General features: G+C 35.5%; 1 protein-coding gene and 1 long non-coding RNA gene across 2 annotated transcripts in view; one reads left to right on the top strand and one right to left on the bottom strand.

Annotated features, from left to right (window-relative positions):
* LOC114139682 (neuronal acetylcholine receptor subunit alpha-7-like) overlaps positions 1-7499 on the bottom strand; it is a 33873-nt gene extending 26374 nt beyond the window's left edge. The window contains exon 1 of the mRNA XM_028009734.1: positions 7182-7499. Within this exon, the coding sequence (XP_027865535.1) occupies positions 7182-7251 (70 nt within the window). The 5' untranslated portion in view covers positions 7252-7499. The remainder of the gene's footprint in view (positions 1-7181) is intronic.
* On the top strand, positions 1276-6253 carry LOC114139685 (uncharacterized). The gene is made up of 3 exons (XR_003594484.1): positions 1276-1288; positions 4684-4690; positions 6042-6253. It is a non-coding gene; the product is annotated as an uncharacterized LOC114139685 (long non-coding RNA).
* Positions 7500-15534: the final 8035 nt, after the last annotated feature.

The raw sequence follows: 15534 nt of genomic DNA on the forward strand, positions 1-15534 counted from the left end.
AAATGACCATCAGGGTGTTTTTGTGAACCCTGAGGCACCCAGCTGTACCCATCCAGTCAGAGCTGCTTACCTACACAATTACAGGATGTTCTTTTCTTTCTTTCAGTACAGGTGATGCAGAACGTTCATTTGAGCAAAGTAATTTATTATATAAACCTAAATAAACCAATATTTTCCTTATGCTTTGTGTAAATTAAAAGATTGCCACCAGATTTCTAATGCGGATAAATGCTTAAAAAGCTGCCGAGCAGAAATAACGGAGTTGTTTTGATTACATAACATCAATATTTTCCATTCCTATTTGAGATATTCAGCAACTGCTAATCCATGTTTAACGAAACCATTAATGATATAGAGATTACATCTTTTTAAAGATCTTTTAAGTAGGTTGACTGGTTCTCATGCAAATCACAGTGATTGCTGCCTCTCTGGACTTGATATTTTCTTTAAAATTCACAATCAACAGTTGTTATTCAGTAACTCTTTAGTTAAACAATGTGGGATTTTTAGATGCATATGCATTGGTGTTTACTTGATAACATCTGCATCTGCTTCACAATAGCTCTTATAAAGCTGACAAAGAGGTTCAACAGGCTCTAAACTATGTTACATTTCATTTAGTTATTGCAGGATACAGGTGGTGAACAATGAATGGCTAAAAATATGGATATCCATGGTTTTGATTCCTATGGAAACCATATCAGTCTATATGCCACATGAAATTATGTCCAGGATTTACATGCATGCACCTCCTTTCCACACTACTGGGGTTAGGAAAATTTAACAGATGTCTTATTGTACTTTGAGTCACATGTCCAAGCTGAACACATGGTAAAAATTATGAAGCCTGCCATAACTCTCCAGCTGGTCAATGAGGAAGGCTGCTACATCTACAAGATCAGACTGATTTTTCTTTATACAATAATTGTACAATATAATTATCCTATTATAACATTATAGTGTTCAAAAAATTTTTTCCCGTGATAAACAAAAAGAAAAGCAGCAATGACTACACTGGTCACTATCAAAACTAAAACTAAATTTCCCGTGTTTATTCAATAATTTTTGCTTAGGCGATCCACCACTGCTTACATCTGCTTTAAAAAGAAATCTGTGCCATGGCAACAAGACATACAGCAACAGCAGTAACATGATTTTTTGTCATTTAGTGCATTGATGCATGTTTTCAAACGTGAAAGAAGCTTTTAGCTTAGCAATATTTGAACCACTTTGTATCCATTTGGGGGATGTTAGCACCACTGGACAACTAGAGACCTAAAGTGATTTTGTATGCCCTATGCATTGTTTACTGTAAGCAAATTGATTGACTCTAATAAATCATATCTACCATCAGAAGAACGGTAAATATAACAGTTACTTTGATTTTTTCAGGCCTCAAGCATTTTAATTGTCTCCATAATTCAACGAAAGCTATGAAATGGAAATAGGAAGGGATGAAACGGCGACCTAAGATGGAAAATAATCATGAATAATAATGATAATCTTTAGGACTTAACGTTTTTCTTAGCTACTTTGGTTTTGCATATTCGGTTTTTCCTTACTTTTGCTTTCTAATGTGTTTAGTCTAATTGTAATATTTGTCTTTTGTTTGTATTTTAGCCTTTTTGAGTTCTAGAAGAACCTAATGTGTCATGTATTATTATTCTTAGAGGAGTACACTTTAGTGTTATTTTCTCATTTGTAATCATTCTCTCTTAGCTCCTGTGCTGCCAAATACTCTGCAGCCAGGAATTACATGGTTACCGAGGCTCAAAATAAATTCACCTAAATTCAAAGGAAGAAACATAAACACAATACAGATGAAATGACTAAGGGCTTTGGAAAATTGGAGAACTGAATTGCTTTCAAGGAAACACATTTGCACTCTCATTCAGCTCAAAATCTAACGTGCTTTCAGAAGTCTTCCTTTTTAGGTATGACCTCGGAAAAGAACATTGGAGACCAGAGAGGAATTTCACATCTTTAAAAGTCGCTTGATGAATATCAGGAATAAATGCAAAAGTCAAATCTTTTATGCAGTTTGGAACGTGTAAGTATTCTGATCTCCAAACAATCTGAAACAGAGGAGTTATTGAGGGGAGACCCTGGTGCAGCATAAAAAGTCAACACTGACAGATGTTCCTCCCTGACAGCCTTTGTTGTTGATGCTCCAACAAATGCCATATGACAAGATATAACAAATATAAAAGTGGTATTGATGTGGGTATAGAAAACAGGGAAGAGTAGGTAACATGCAAACTGCAGATAGTGATGTAAAATGATAAATGCACATGTTGTCACCCGCTTTAAGATATTTGTAATTTTAAGTTACTAAATAACCAATCGAGATCCAGTTAGTGTACTAAAATGAATAAAAGGTCGTGCTTTTGTTTTTTTTAAAGATTTTAAAAATATGTTATTTTTTAGATGATTACAAAGGTAACGTTGACACTTTGCACCAAAGGTGTTTTTCAACCTTCAACCTAGACTTTGTCATTCATATATCCTTTACAGGTAATGATATATTCTTATTGGCTTTGTTGGCTACAACTTTATAGACACAACTCCAGCTCTGCACTATCCTCTAGCTGAATCAGTGAAGTACTGGGTAGTGCTGAGTGTCTTTCACATCTTTCACATCTGTGATACCGCCATGCAAATTTTGACTATACAGCTCAACGTTTAAAATGAAAGTCTGAGCCAGTGAACATACACTAGAAAGGGACACATTACATCCAATCTAATATACATTTAAAGATGCATATTTGGATAAAAGCTAATAAATGTGAGTTTAATTCTCAACTTTCCAAAACACAAAAGGCCAACGCCTTGGAAGGATTAAAGAAATGAAACTAAAGCTACAATATGTCATTATTTACTCTTTTCTATCTGTCCTTCAGATTGTAAAGCACCTTAATTATTGCTAACAGAAGTTTTAGCATTGAAATGTCAATGGGATTGGAGCAGACATATAAAATTTGTGGATGTGTGTAACTCTACAGTTTTTATGATAGCAGGAAACAAGTGTCTTACAAAAAGTAAAGAATCAAGAGAAAAGAAAAGTGTTTCCTTTTCATTTTAGCATTCTAGTTATCTGTTGTAGACAGATTAAGGTCTACAATAATTTAGAGGCCATGTTCTAGCACCTCATTATTTCAGTTCATTTGGAAGAGGGATGAGTTTGTTGGGGGAAAACAGCAACAGATGTTCAGATGGTAACCCAGGTGGTTCGCCCATTACCCAAACCGTTTTAAAAAATACAGCAAGAGACTCAGAAAGAAAAGCAGCCTTAAAGTTCTGGATGCCTGAAGCCGAGTTCAATGGACAAACTGAGTGGAACCACACAATCATAGTAGTGATGATTCAAAGTTTGGCTGTGCCATCAAATGTGATTTGAAATCTGGAATGTTTGGCATAGGTTTTGTTAACCTTGTGCACTTTAAAAAGCAAAATATTAGAGATGCACCAGTTAATCAGGAGACACAGTATATTCCCTGTTCATAAGCTATGATCTGTTATTGACAATCCATTGATTCTTACCACCATTTTTCTGAACACATCAGCCTTTTTTATGTCTTATATCTCTTTGAAATCAAATCAGAAACAGTCAGACCTCAGAAATCAGCATTATGTAAGTAAAAGCCTGATTGAGGCATCTAAAAGTTATAATACCTACACTAAAGCCTAACATACTTTAGCATATTTGCTGTCAGACAAATAGTTAGTGTACTTCTAACATGTTTGAAGATTAATATATGTAAAATTTTTATTTTATCTACTCTGTCCCTGCGGAGTAGACCAGGATGGAGCCCATCACCAGGCCATCACTGGGCAGCACAGAGACACAAAGAGCAGAGAACATGCACTCTGAGCTGAGGGCAGTTCAGTGACCTTCACCTTGGGTGTGTGAGTAAAATGCATATTTTGTGTACCAGAGTATAACTGGTTTAGCTTCATAATTGGAACCAGGTTACTTAAAAAATCTAAATACATTTTAAATTGATTAAAATAAAAATGCAACAAAATAATACAATAAAAATTACTGATCACTAAGATGGTTAGTTTTATAGATTATTATTTCTTTCATGAATATTTAAATCCAAATAAAGTTTCAAAATTGATTTACTAATTTACAATTAATATGAAAACGTTGACTGTAAACTGAGTCATGATCATACATTTCCCTTTTCTATGAGGCAATAAAAAAGTTTAAGTCTTCTCTAACACTCATAAACTAGGACAAAATAGTGTGTAATGGTTCTTAGAAATAAAAAAGATGTAAAGTCAGTAAAGACAAGAAAAAAAAATGATTGGATATATAGAGATGGATATATGACGTAATAAATAAAGATAGGTAAAGAAGATCACAGTGCTAGAAACAATAACGAACATTAATTTAGAATGAGAAAGTTTATCTGACTAACATGATTCAATGGGGCACACTGTATGTTACTCTGCTAGAAAATGTGTTTAACATGCATACACACATTGTTACCATTTTTGTTTAAATAATCTGAGAAGCAAAAGATAACTCTATCAACTTACAATTTCCAACACAAGTTCAGGGATAAGAATGGATCAGAAAATAGGCTTTTAATGGAGTTTGAGATAAATAAACTTCTATAGAAGAATTTATGTTTGTTTTAGAAATATCTAAAATGTCGATTTAATCCTAATCTAGAGATTTTTTGTGGGGCAGCTCTGAGCCTACGTAGACCACATCATCAGATTGATCATTATCTCCTGAAAGAGCTCAAAGGAATCTGTAAGGACATCATTCAAAAGTTTTATCACTGACATTAATTTAGAGAATGTCAAATATGAAACTCCCTAAACATGTCGGGCAACTGTGTAATCCTAATTTGTTGGAAAAATCACTTTTTTTCATTTACTTTAAAAAATATTCATTAAGATGAAATAAGATGAGATGGGAAAAATGTAGTCTTTTCTTTATAATTATTAAATATACATATATTTCTGATTTTTGGGGCTTCCAAATATTCATCCATCTATTTTCTTACATCTTTGTCCCTAGTTCCAGGTTTTGGGAGGGAGGAAGGATGATCAAAATCTTTCTTTTGGGAAATATAAGATAGGGCTTTGTTTTTGGTCATCAATGGTTTCTGCATTGCAGCTTCCCAATGGATGCTATTTCTGTCTATTCTCTTTCTTATTACTGAGTCATGAATAATGACCTTAACTCAGGAAGGCCTGTGGAGCTTAAGATGTTGTTATGGGTTCTTTCTGTGACCTTCTGGATGATTGGTTGATGCGCTTTTAGAGTCATTTTGGTAATTTGGCCATCCAGGGAAGATTTACTACTGTTTCATGTTCTCTTCTTTTCTGAATACTGCCTCTCACTCTGGTTTGCGTTAGTCATAAAATCTAAAAAAAAACAATGTTTCTGCAGCCCTTTCCAAATGGATCATTTTCAGTCTTTGACTTTATTTCTTAGCATCTCTTTAATTTCTTAAGATTGGTGCATAATGTGAACCATTTTTAGATGTTTTACTCTACTTGATGTTATGAGAAAGGTTCTATTTAAGCATTTGTTGCTTCTAGATGTCTGGCATTAAAGTGTGGAGTTATCACATTCCCCAAAAATGTGGCTAATGACAGCTGATTCTTAAGTTAACATAATTTAACATTTTACTTATTCACTTATGTTACGGTCACTGACCTCTAGGGGCTCTCTTTATGAGAGAGCTTCTTCTTTGTGTTTCAGTTCCACCTGGCCGCCACAGGTGTAATGTGTTGGAGCTCGTCAGCCACCCCATAAAGAGCTCCAAACCTGAGATGTCAGAGCCCTTTTTCCCTGGGCCTTGATCTGGTGTGATCATGTCGGTGAACTGACTTTGTTTGAGACTTTGGATAATTTTGCTGTGAGCATTTGTGTGAAGCTTCAAGTGGTTATAATTTTGTTTTTCTTCACCGTGGAAGCTGGTAGGGGTTCTCTGCCATTTTGTTTAACTGTTTTTCTCCTGTTTCTTGGTTAGCCAGGGAGTTCAGGTTTTGTACTTTATTTTCAGTTTCTCTTCTAGAAAGTGTTTTTATTTTATAATTAAAAGGGGGATGTTTTGTTTGTTGTTTTGGCCTTGGAGACCCTGAAGCTTAAAGCTTCCCTGTGCATGTTTATTGTGACTTAGTTTTTATGTTGAACTATCAATTAAACTATCTTTTTTTCGACTGAATCCAACTGCTCCAGATATTTTATTTTGTGTTACATCCAGTGCCAGTATTTACCCTTGGTGGTCTTGGGGGGGGGGTTGTAACAACTTAGAACAGGGTTAGTTTGGATAGCATTTTTTATTTACTTATCTGACAACTAAGCATGCTTTTGGTTCTTATAGCTTTGTCAGTTTTGTAAAGACGAACACATAACCCCCAATTTACAATATTTGTGAAACTTTAATGTCGATTAATATACTCACTTGAAAGTTACCTCCAGATATGCAACAGAAATGACAGGAAGGCCTGTTGTCATGGGTTTAAATGTGATCTGTATCTATTTATTTTGTACATTCCCTTCCCTCCATCTTCCTTCCCACAGATTGGCCACTGATTGGTTGTAACAAGGTGAGATATGAGCATTGGAAGGTGTGAGGACTGGTCAATATATAATTTTGTGAGTGCATCTCACACTCACACATTAAGTTTGCAGGTGGAAATTTAATAAACCTCTCTACTACAAAGTGGAAAGAAAACAGCCCAGATGTTGTGGATGAGGATGCTGCTGCTGTTGATGATGATGATGATGGAATGGAGCTGAATTACAAACCCATGCATGCACATCAATTTACACATGAATTAACCAAAGCCAAATGTGCAGAAGGTATATGTATGTAATCAGATGTGTGCACAGGGTTTGAAAATAACTACTTGTGATAATTATTTGCCCTTGTATAAATTAGTTAAGACCAAACTGATTCAAACTGTCCTTGTAGGGATTCAGAAAGCATGCAATAGAAAACTAAACCATATTTTTTTTAGTTAAGTTGATAACTCCTTAGTGAACGCATCACAACATAAAAAGAAGCTGCTAAAATATCAAATTCTTGTCAAACTTGTAGCTTCCCACAAGAATCATTCCAATTAATAAAACATTATCTTGGGTTTGAATTAAAACTCATACAACGCTATTTAACCTAAAATAATCCAAAGTGACTATAATTCAAACCTACCTTTAAAAAGCATGGCAGTACAAATATAAAATCCAACCGAACAGGGACCCCAAAACTTGTGGCACCGCATTCTGACGCTGTTCACTGAACTCCGCTGCCCGGCTGTGGGCTCTCCGTGTTGGATCCTCGAGGATGGCGCTGCGGTTCTCCGGTGGAATGAACGAGAGGCAGAAAAGAGACAAAGAGGAGGAGGAGGAATGAAGAGAGTGTGAGGAGGGGGGGAAAGGGCTGACAGACGGCAGAGTGGAGTTCAGAATGGCGCCGTCACGCAACACCAGGTACAGATTCACTCACACACAAGCTGGTTAGCAGTCTGTCTCTTTGCAATTGCGCTTTTGTGAAAAACACGCAGAACTTTGAAGTGAAGAGAGACAAATAGATTTACGTTACTCTTAGTGATTGCACTCACTTTTTTTACAGAGAAAAAAATATTTGAAGCTTTGCTTTGATTATTATAATTATTATTTTTGTAATTTTGGTTTACAATTAATGAAAGTTCAGTCTCATAAAACCATTCAAATAGATTTCTAAAATGAATTTATAAAGAAGATGACTGTTTCTGTTGTGTTTTGTCTAAAGATATTAATGGAAAGTTGAGTGGAGGGAAAAAGTGTGGTTGAGGACTACAAACCAAAACCCATTCAAGAGATGGAGATCTTTAAAGGCTTGGGCGGCAACTGGAAACAGTTCCCCTTTCAGATTGAAGTAAGTTTTATAATTCTTTTGGAAATCAAGGTCCCAGAAGCTGGAGAAAGTGTAGAAAGGCATTTTTAAATTAAAATTTTAAATCCATTCTTTGAACATGCCTATGTTTTCAAAATAAATCATTATCACATTTGGCAAAGCTACCTAGGATCCTGACCACCTAAAAACTTTAACTTAAATTGCTCCACATCTGCCAGACCATTTATTCTTTGATGGGGTAATTTTCTGTATTTCCTTTGCACCACCGATAATGTAAACTCTAAAAGATTAAGACATTTTACAGTTTTCTTTTGATTTTACACTATTGTTGCACTGAGAGGTGCCATGAAACATGTTAGACATAGAAACATATAAATTACCTTAATGGCCTTAAACATGTGGATTCTCTATGTAGTTCCAGCTGAAGAGAGCCCCCAACGTTTCCTTTCAGTTCCTTCTAAAGGTCTATATTGTGAACGTAACAAAGGAGCTCACTAGAAACAAGTACACAACCTCATACTCAGAATATTTAGATGTGCAACAGAATAAATTATTCACCTGCAGTACATCGGAAAATCTTTTTAAGGTCAGAAAGACAATGACAACTTACAGAGACATCTGAGCAAAGACTGGAACCTGTCACATTCTGTCTGGAATACAATGACACTCCAACAAAGAGAGTCTAGTGTTTTATCTGCACATTAAATTTAATGAAGGAACAGTTAAAACCTTTGTTTGTCATAAAATAGTAGCTATAAAATGTAAAATATTAGTCAAAGTTGTTCTCAGTGCACAATGGAACTCTGCATGCAATGGCTGCAGCTTTTCACTGATATTGTTTATGGTGTTCATGGACAGGATCTTAAGTTGAAGAGGGGAAGAGGATGGTGTCTTTTTGGGAAACTCATATTTTTTATAGATGATGTGGTTCTGTTGGCGTATTAAAAATCTGAAATTCAGCTCGCATTGGAGAAGTCAGCAACTGAGGAGCCCCTGGTTGAGAATCAGTTCATATAAGGTTGAGCTTATGTTTCTCAAGTAAAAAAACCCTCCATCTAGGTAGAGGTTTATCCTCTACCTAGATGGAGGATTTTTATTACTGATGGAGCAGCAAATGGATAGACAGAAAATAAGAGGCCTTCTGTGCAGCGTTACTCTGTGTTGGGTTGAAGGAGTTGAGCCAATATGTCTGTATTTATGTCTTATTCCTCCAATTTTTATAAGAAATTAACATAAGCAAAAGAACTTAAGCTCAGATGTGGATGAAATAGGCTGATTGAACTCAAACTTTATTCACTAAACTTTCTCATTAAAAAAAAACAACAAAGTCTAGCTGTAGCAGTTTGTGGTCATAAAGCTCCCAGGTGCCTCCTTATGAAGGTTTTCCACCAAGTGGAGACTCTGGAGACTCAGAACTTGCTGGAGTGAACACTGATGGGAAGAAATGTCTGGGTTGCCCTCCTAGAACTTTTACCTCTGCTTCTCTATCTCGAACAAGCTCAAGACGACGTATGGATGGACAGATGGATGGGTGTATGGACATTTTATATAGTCTAAATATTTCCTAGTGTTTACTTGTTCTTCACCAAGGTTTGTTTAAATTATGAGATATTTCAACCAAAAGGTGTTGTCCATCACATTTCTACTCTTTATTTGCTTTTTCCCCTTAAACAAAAACTGATCAGTAGAACATTTTAGTCATATTAAATGATATGTTGCATGTATTTTGTTTTGACTGAAGCATGTGGCATATATAAATATATATATATATATATATACCTATATATATTTAGAAAACAAATTAAATGACAATTTTCCTGTCAAAAACAAATCAAAGTGTGTTGAGTGAAAAGGTCAGAGTTGAAATCAGGTTGGTGCTGCCGACCTTTAACTGGTGGTGCTCAGCAGCCTGGAACCAGGAGAGAACAGATTGTGCAGCTCTCTGCAGTTTGTTTCTTGACTAATTGGCTTCATTGTGCTTCTTAATTAATCAAAACAACCTCCATTCTGCAATGAAAACAAATGTAGTTTACATAGTAACAGCATATGCTCAACACAGTCTGAAATAAGCCCAATTAAAACAGCAAAGGACCATTTCATGTACACTTAGCGTGTTGGTAAACAAATAGTATGTAATGAGTTTATTACGGTGAGGTACGAGTGCTGCAGCACTCAATGGCTTTACTGCAGAGACGTGCTATAATTATATTGGCACCACATACAGTACAGAATAATTATTTGCCGTTAAGAGTAAAACACTTACTTATAATAGTTACTCTTATTGTTATTTATTTAATCAAAAAAAGCTGAATGAACTAAAAGTGTGTGAAAGATTATTTTGACAGTTCATTTAAAAAAATAGCTCCTGTTGATTCGTATTAAAAAATAACGGAAAAGAAAAAAAGGAGAGAGAGAGAAGTCCATTCTCCATAAGTTCTGTGTAATGGGCAGAATTAGCGTCTCCAGTTCATAAAGCAAGCAGCTATCACCAGCCGACCCTGCTTGTCGCACAGCTGTCGACAGTTTTTCTATAATCGTGCCATGTGTCGCTTTGCAATTTCCCACTTCCTGGTGTTACAATGAGGTTCATCAACTGCATTTTTGTTGTACTTGTCTCCTTTTTGTGCCAAGCTGGCTCATAATCAAGTGACCTATTTATTCCAGTCCATAAATAATTTCAGATGAAAATAGGGCCCCACAGGCAGGGAGCAAGAATACTAACTATTCTTCCAAATGTTCTGTCTATTTGTCTCCATGTTGTTACTCTTCCCAGCAGAAAAAAGGAGTTTTATTTAAAATGATGTGTTGAGTCTGTGGTATCTAATTAATTCATATCCATTTTGTCTTACCTTACTTATTTATGATTGAGGAAACTGTATCGGAGGGCATGTATTTAACTAACTTCAATTTGTGCATAATTTCACTCCAGACTGTAGATCTCCTAGACACATAGTGAACATCTTCATATTTTCCAAAACATCTGTTGACTTAAAAAAAAAATCCAAAAGGAGTTTTTATACCTACCTCTATATTGAGTGGAAAGACAGAGACGTTTGGAGGCTAAAGTAGCAGCTGCGAGATGTTTGTAACAGCTCGGTCTCTTGTGCATTATTTAGTCATTTAATGCTTTGAGTTAAAAAATAAACAGCTACCTAAGGAGCCCAGAGTATTTGGCACCACATGTTGTCATTACACAAGTCCTCTATTCAATCCCAAACCACATCTGTCTCTCTTCCTCCATAACTAAGCAATCAACATTTTTTGGCTGTGTGAGTAAGTGATAGTAAATAGATGAAACAAATATGCACACATAACTACAGCAGGCAACGTCAACACTGAAAGTCATATATAACCTAGTCATGAATTAAACAAGAGACCTACCTGCAAGGCATTGCTGCAAAAAATTGCATTACCATGTTGTAAAACTTCAAAGGATTTAAAACATCTTACTCTTTTCAATTTAATTGCATTGACATATCTGCTTACTTTTATTTTCTCTTTGCTGTCAAAACTTGGGTTAAGCCTCTTTTTCTATGGGCACAATTTGTGCTTGAGACCCTGCCTGTCACTCTTTCTTTTAAGACACAATGTTCTGAAAAAACAAACTGTTTTGATTACATCTAAAGGCCAGCAAGGACATTTTGAAGTGATCAAGTGAAAGGAGCCCAAGTATAGAAAGGTCAAATCTTATCAAACACTCTTGCATAATAACAAGAACTTAACAAGAACTTATTACTTTTGTAGCTTCAAATAGGCATAGGCCGCAGGTCCTTTTTAATGTCCTGGATAGGATGGTCAATCCCTCGATTATATCAAGTCCTTTAGACTCTGTTGAACGTTGTGAGGCTTTCTCTATGTTCTTTATAGGAAAGATTGAAGCTCTTAGAGGCTTGAATAAGCTGGTAGACTTAGATTCCCTTGGAATGCCACAATGCCCAGCAACTCTAGAGCACTTTCAGCCAGTTTCCATGGATGAACTGAAGTTGGTTATAAACCATCTGCGGCCTTCAAATTATCCACTGGACTGTCTTCCTACTCGTCTGATAAAAGACATTTTTCTGATTTTTGGCAACTACATTCTTAAGGTGATAAATACCTCATTGCAGTCAGGTTGTGTACCATCTACTCTCAAACATGCTGTGGTCAAACCTCTTCTTAAAAAATCCAATCTAGACCCCAGTGACCTAGCAAACTTCAGGCCCATTTCTAAATTGCCTTTCTTATCTAAAATTCTTGAGAAATTAGTTTTTATTCAGCTTGAAATGTTTTTAAAAGACAATAATATAACTGAGAAGTTCCAGTCTGGGTTTAAAGTTGCTCATAGCACTGAATCTGCCTTGCTCCGAGTGTATAATGATCTCCTATTAACAGTTGATTCAGGCAACATTGCAGTTTTATTACTTCTAGATTTGAGCTCTGCATTTGATACTGTAGATCATCAAATTCTTTTACATAGATTAAAACACTGTGTTGGCCTGCGAGGCTCAGTATTCCAATGGTTCAAGTCTTATTTAGAAAACAGAACCTTTTCTGTTCATCTTGACCAATCCTGTTCTGGGGCCAGACCATTAAAGTATGGTGTTCCCCAAGGGTCAATTTTAGGGCCCATTTTGTTTATCTTGTATTTACTGCCTCTTGGTAAAATTTTCCAAAAATTTAATATTTCCTTTCATTGTTTTGCAGATGATATCCAGATTTATTTGCCCCTTAAATTGCAAAATGGTACAACTGATTCTCTTCAGCTGTTGCTAAACTGTTTAGCTGAAGTTAAATTATGGATGGAAAAAAACTTTCTTCACCTCAATGAAAGCAAAACTCAAGTTCTATTATTTGGTCAGAAACTTCAGACTACAAATCCAGATCAGATTCTTGGTTCTTTAGCTCGCTCTTATCAGACCTCTGCTAGGAATCTTGGTTTCACTTTTGACAGCTCTCTAAAGCTACATAAACAAGTTAGTTCTGTCGTTAAATCGAGTTTTTACCACCTTCGGCTTTTAGCAAAAGTTAAATCTTATTTCGGTTTTAAGGACTTTGAAAGACTTATCCATGCCTTCATAACAACTCGACTGGATTACTGCAACTCTTTATATAGAGGGATGGAAAAATCACAGATTCAGCGACTTCAAATGATCCATAACGCAGCAGCACGGCTTCTCACAGGAACCAGGAAGCATGACCACATAAGGCCAACTCTGGCATCTTTACACTGGCTGCCTGTCTTTTATCGAATAGATTTTAAGATTCTTTTGTTAACTTTTAAAGTTTTAAATGGGTTAGCCCCCCCTTATCTTCGGGACCTTTTAAATCTCCAGTCTGTGTCCAGAACGCTACGATCAAATAATCAGTTATTACTTACAGTTCCTCGAACTCGACTTAAGAGGAAAGGAGATCGAGCTTTTTCTGTTGCTGCTCCTGTTTTATGGAATAACTTACCTTTCCAGATTAGATCTGCCCACAGCCTGGACCATTTTAAATCGCTTCTTAAAACTCACTTTTACTCTCTGGCATTTAAATGATGTGTGTTCTGTTTTGTCATTTGTGTTGTTGTTTTTGTGTTGTTGTTTTGTACAGCACTTTGGTGCAGTCTTGTCTGCTGTAAGGTGCTATATAAATAAATTTGACATTGACATTGACAACCTTGGTCACAAGAGACTGCTGTTAGTTCCTCTGACCCCTTTTATTTTAGTTTTGAACTATTGTTCTTTTCTCTTTTTGTGGTTTATGTATTTCAAAATGTTATTTGTATTTCACTTGTATTTCCATACTTTGTGGTTTTCCTTAAAAGGTTGCTATGTAAATATTCATTGGCTGAGAGAGATCAAGCATATCAAATCAACATAAACATTTAAAAAAGCTATACAGAAATACATTTCTTTTTAAAACATTTACACTTATGCATTTCTTTAACCACGTTATCAGCTACATATACAAAGCCAATATTTTAGAGTGGAAGCTGCAAACCATGCGAGGTTCTCTGCAGTGACTCTGGATGCCTTATTTTAGAGTCACTGGAAGTCTTTACTCTTTGACTGCTCTGTATGTGACTTTATCCCCAGAGGAAGGAGTGGCAAACAAATCCTTTGTGTTAAAAAAAGTATTTCTGCTCAAAGCCAGATGAAGAATAAAAACATCTCACTCTCTGCAGTGTTTGCTTGGCCCCAAGCAAACTCATAACTGATGAGGCTCTACGGCCTCACTGCTTGTTTAAAGCACATGGTAATTAAAAAGAAAAATAGCACCAAGAACTGCCTTAGAGAGAATTCCCCCCTTGTTTGTGAGCACAGGTGGAGAGTTTTATGGGCGGTTTTGTCAGTTTTTATTTTTATGAATTGAAACAAATCTTGTCAGCAGTACAATATTCATAAGACAAAGCAACAATAAATGTGTTGAGAGTTGCAGTGCAAAGAATTCACAGCGCTTCACTTTTTCCAAAGATTTTGGTTAAAAATTGTCAGAAATTAATTCTTTAAAAATCTACGTATGAATACCTCATTTTGACAATGTGAAAAAATATTTTTGACAATATGTATTGAAATTAGAGAACCAAGAAATTACATTCACATAACTAATCACGGCCTTTGCTTTGTAACATGTTGATCCATCTTTGGCAGGAATTACAGAATCAGGTCTTTTTGAATACGATGCCCCAAGATTAGCACACCCATTTTTAGGCAGCTTTACCTTTCCAAGCAGTAAAAATGTTTCTGGGGTCTTCCCCAGATTTGTCTCAGAGGTCTAAAGATACTGTTATACTGTCTGGATGTAATGTAAAAACAGAGATGATGCAACTTTTTCCTCCAAGTTTTAGATAACCAGCTTATTAATTTTGTTGCAGTAAAGCAGGTCAAAGGCAGGATTAATAAAATATAAATAAAACATATGTATAAATAATGTATTAACCAATATGAAGCCCACATTCTATCAACTTGCTCAATTGAAGCAGAAAATGTGTGACATTGCTTGTTTGTTTGTTAAAGTGGTGAGAACAGATGTGAATGTGGGGGCAAAACTCACTGTTGATGCCCTTTATAAGTAAAGTATTCTGTTAATGTTCTTCTTTGTGTATGTTGTTTTTTAAACCATAAAAAAACAAGTAGATGCAATGATTGACAGTTGTATGTTTATGTCATGTTTGTGAGAATGTATGCAAGAAGTGCTGTAAAAGCAAACAGCAGAGGTTAGCCTATATGTTGGTTCTATTTTTATCTCTGAAAAATAGATGACAGAATAACTATTTTAAGCTTTCTGCATATTATTGTAAGATGATTTATTTTTTTATATATATAACAATTTCATTTGAAATGAGGACATTTCATTTAAAGAGGGGACATTTCATTTAAAGATAGTAAAAAAAAAAAGATGATTTTTGTTTTTACTATCAAAGACCCAATCACATCTCTCCATGTTTCTAAATTAAATATTTGTTTAAAAAACATACACTCCTCCCAGCAGGGTGCATATGTGTGCAGGTATTTGATAGAATGAGGTCAGAAGAGTTTGAGTTCTAGTTTGAGTTGCTACCTTTGATGTGTGAAAGACACCAACGTGTGTTTGTGCATTTCTCTGTGTCTGTTTGCATATAACATTTCATGAAACATGTACATATTTGACATTTTTTTGGCAGTAAAGTTGGAAAAACAAACATAAAAAAAACAAACGAAAATGGCTT

The sequence above is a fragment of the Xiphophorus couchianus genome, chromosome 23, assembly GCF_001444195.1.
Source record: "Xiphophorus couchianus chromosome 23, X_couchianus-1.0, whole genome shotgun sequence".
Classification (NCBI taxonomy): domain Eukaryota; kingdom Metazoa; phylum Chordata; class Actinopteri; order Cyprinodontiformes; family Poeciliidae; genus Xiphophorus; species Xiphophorus couchianus.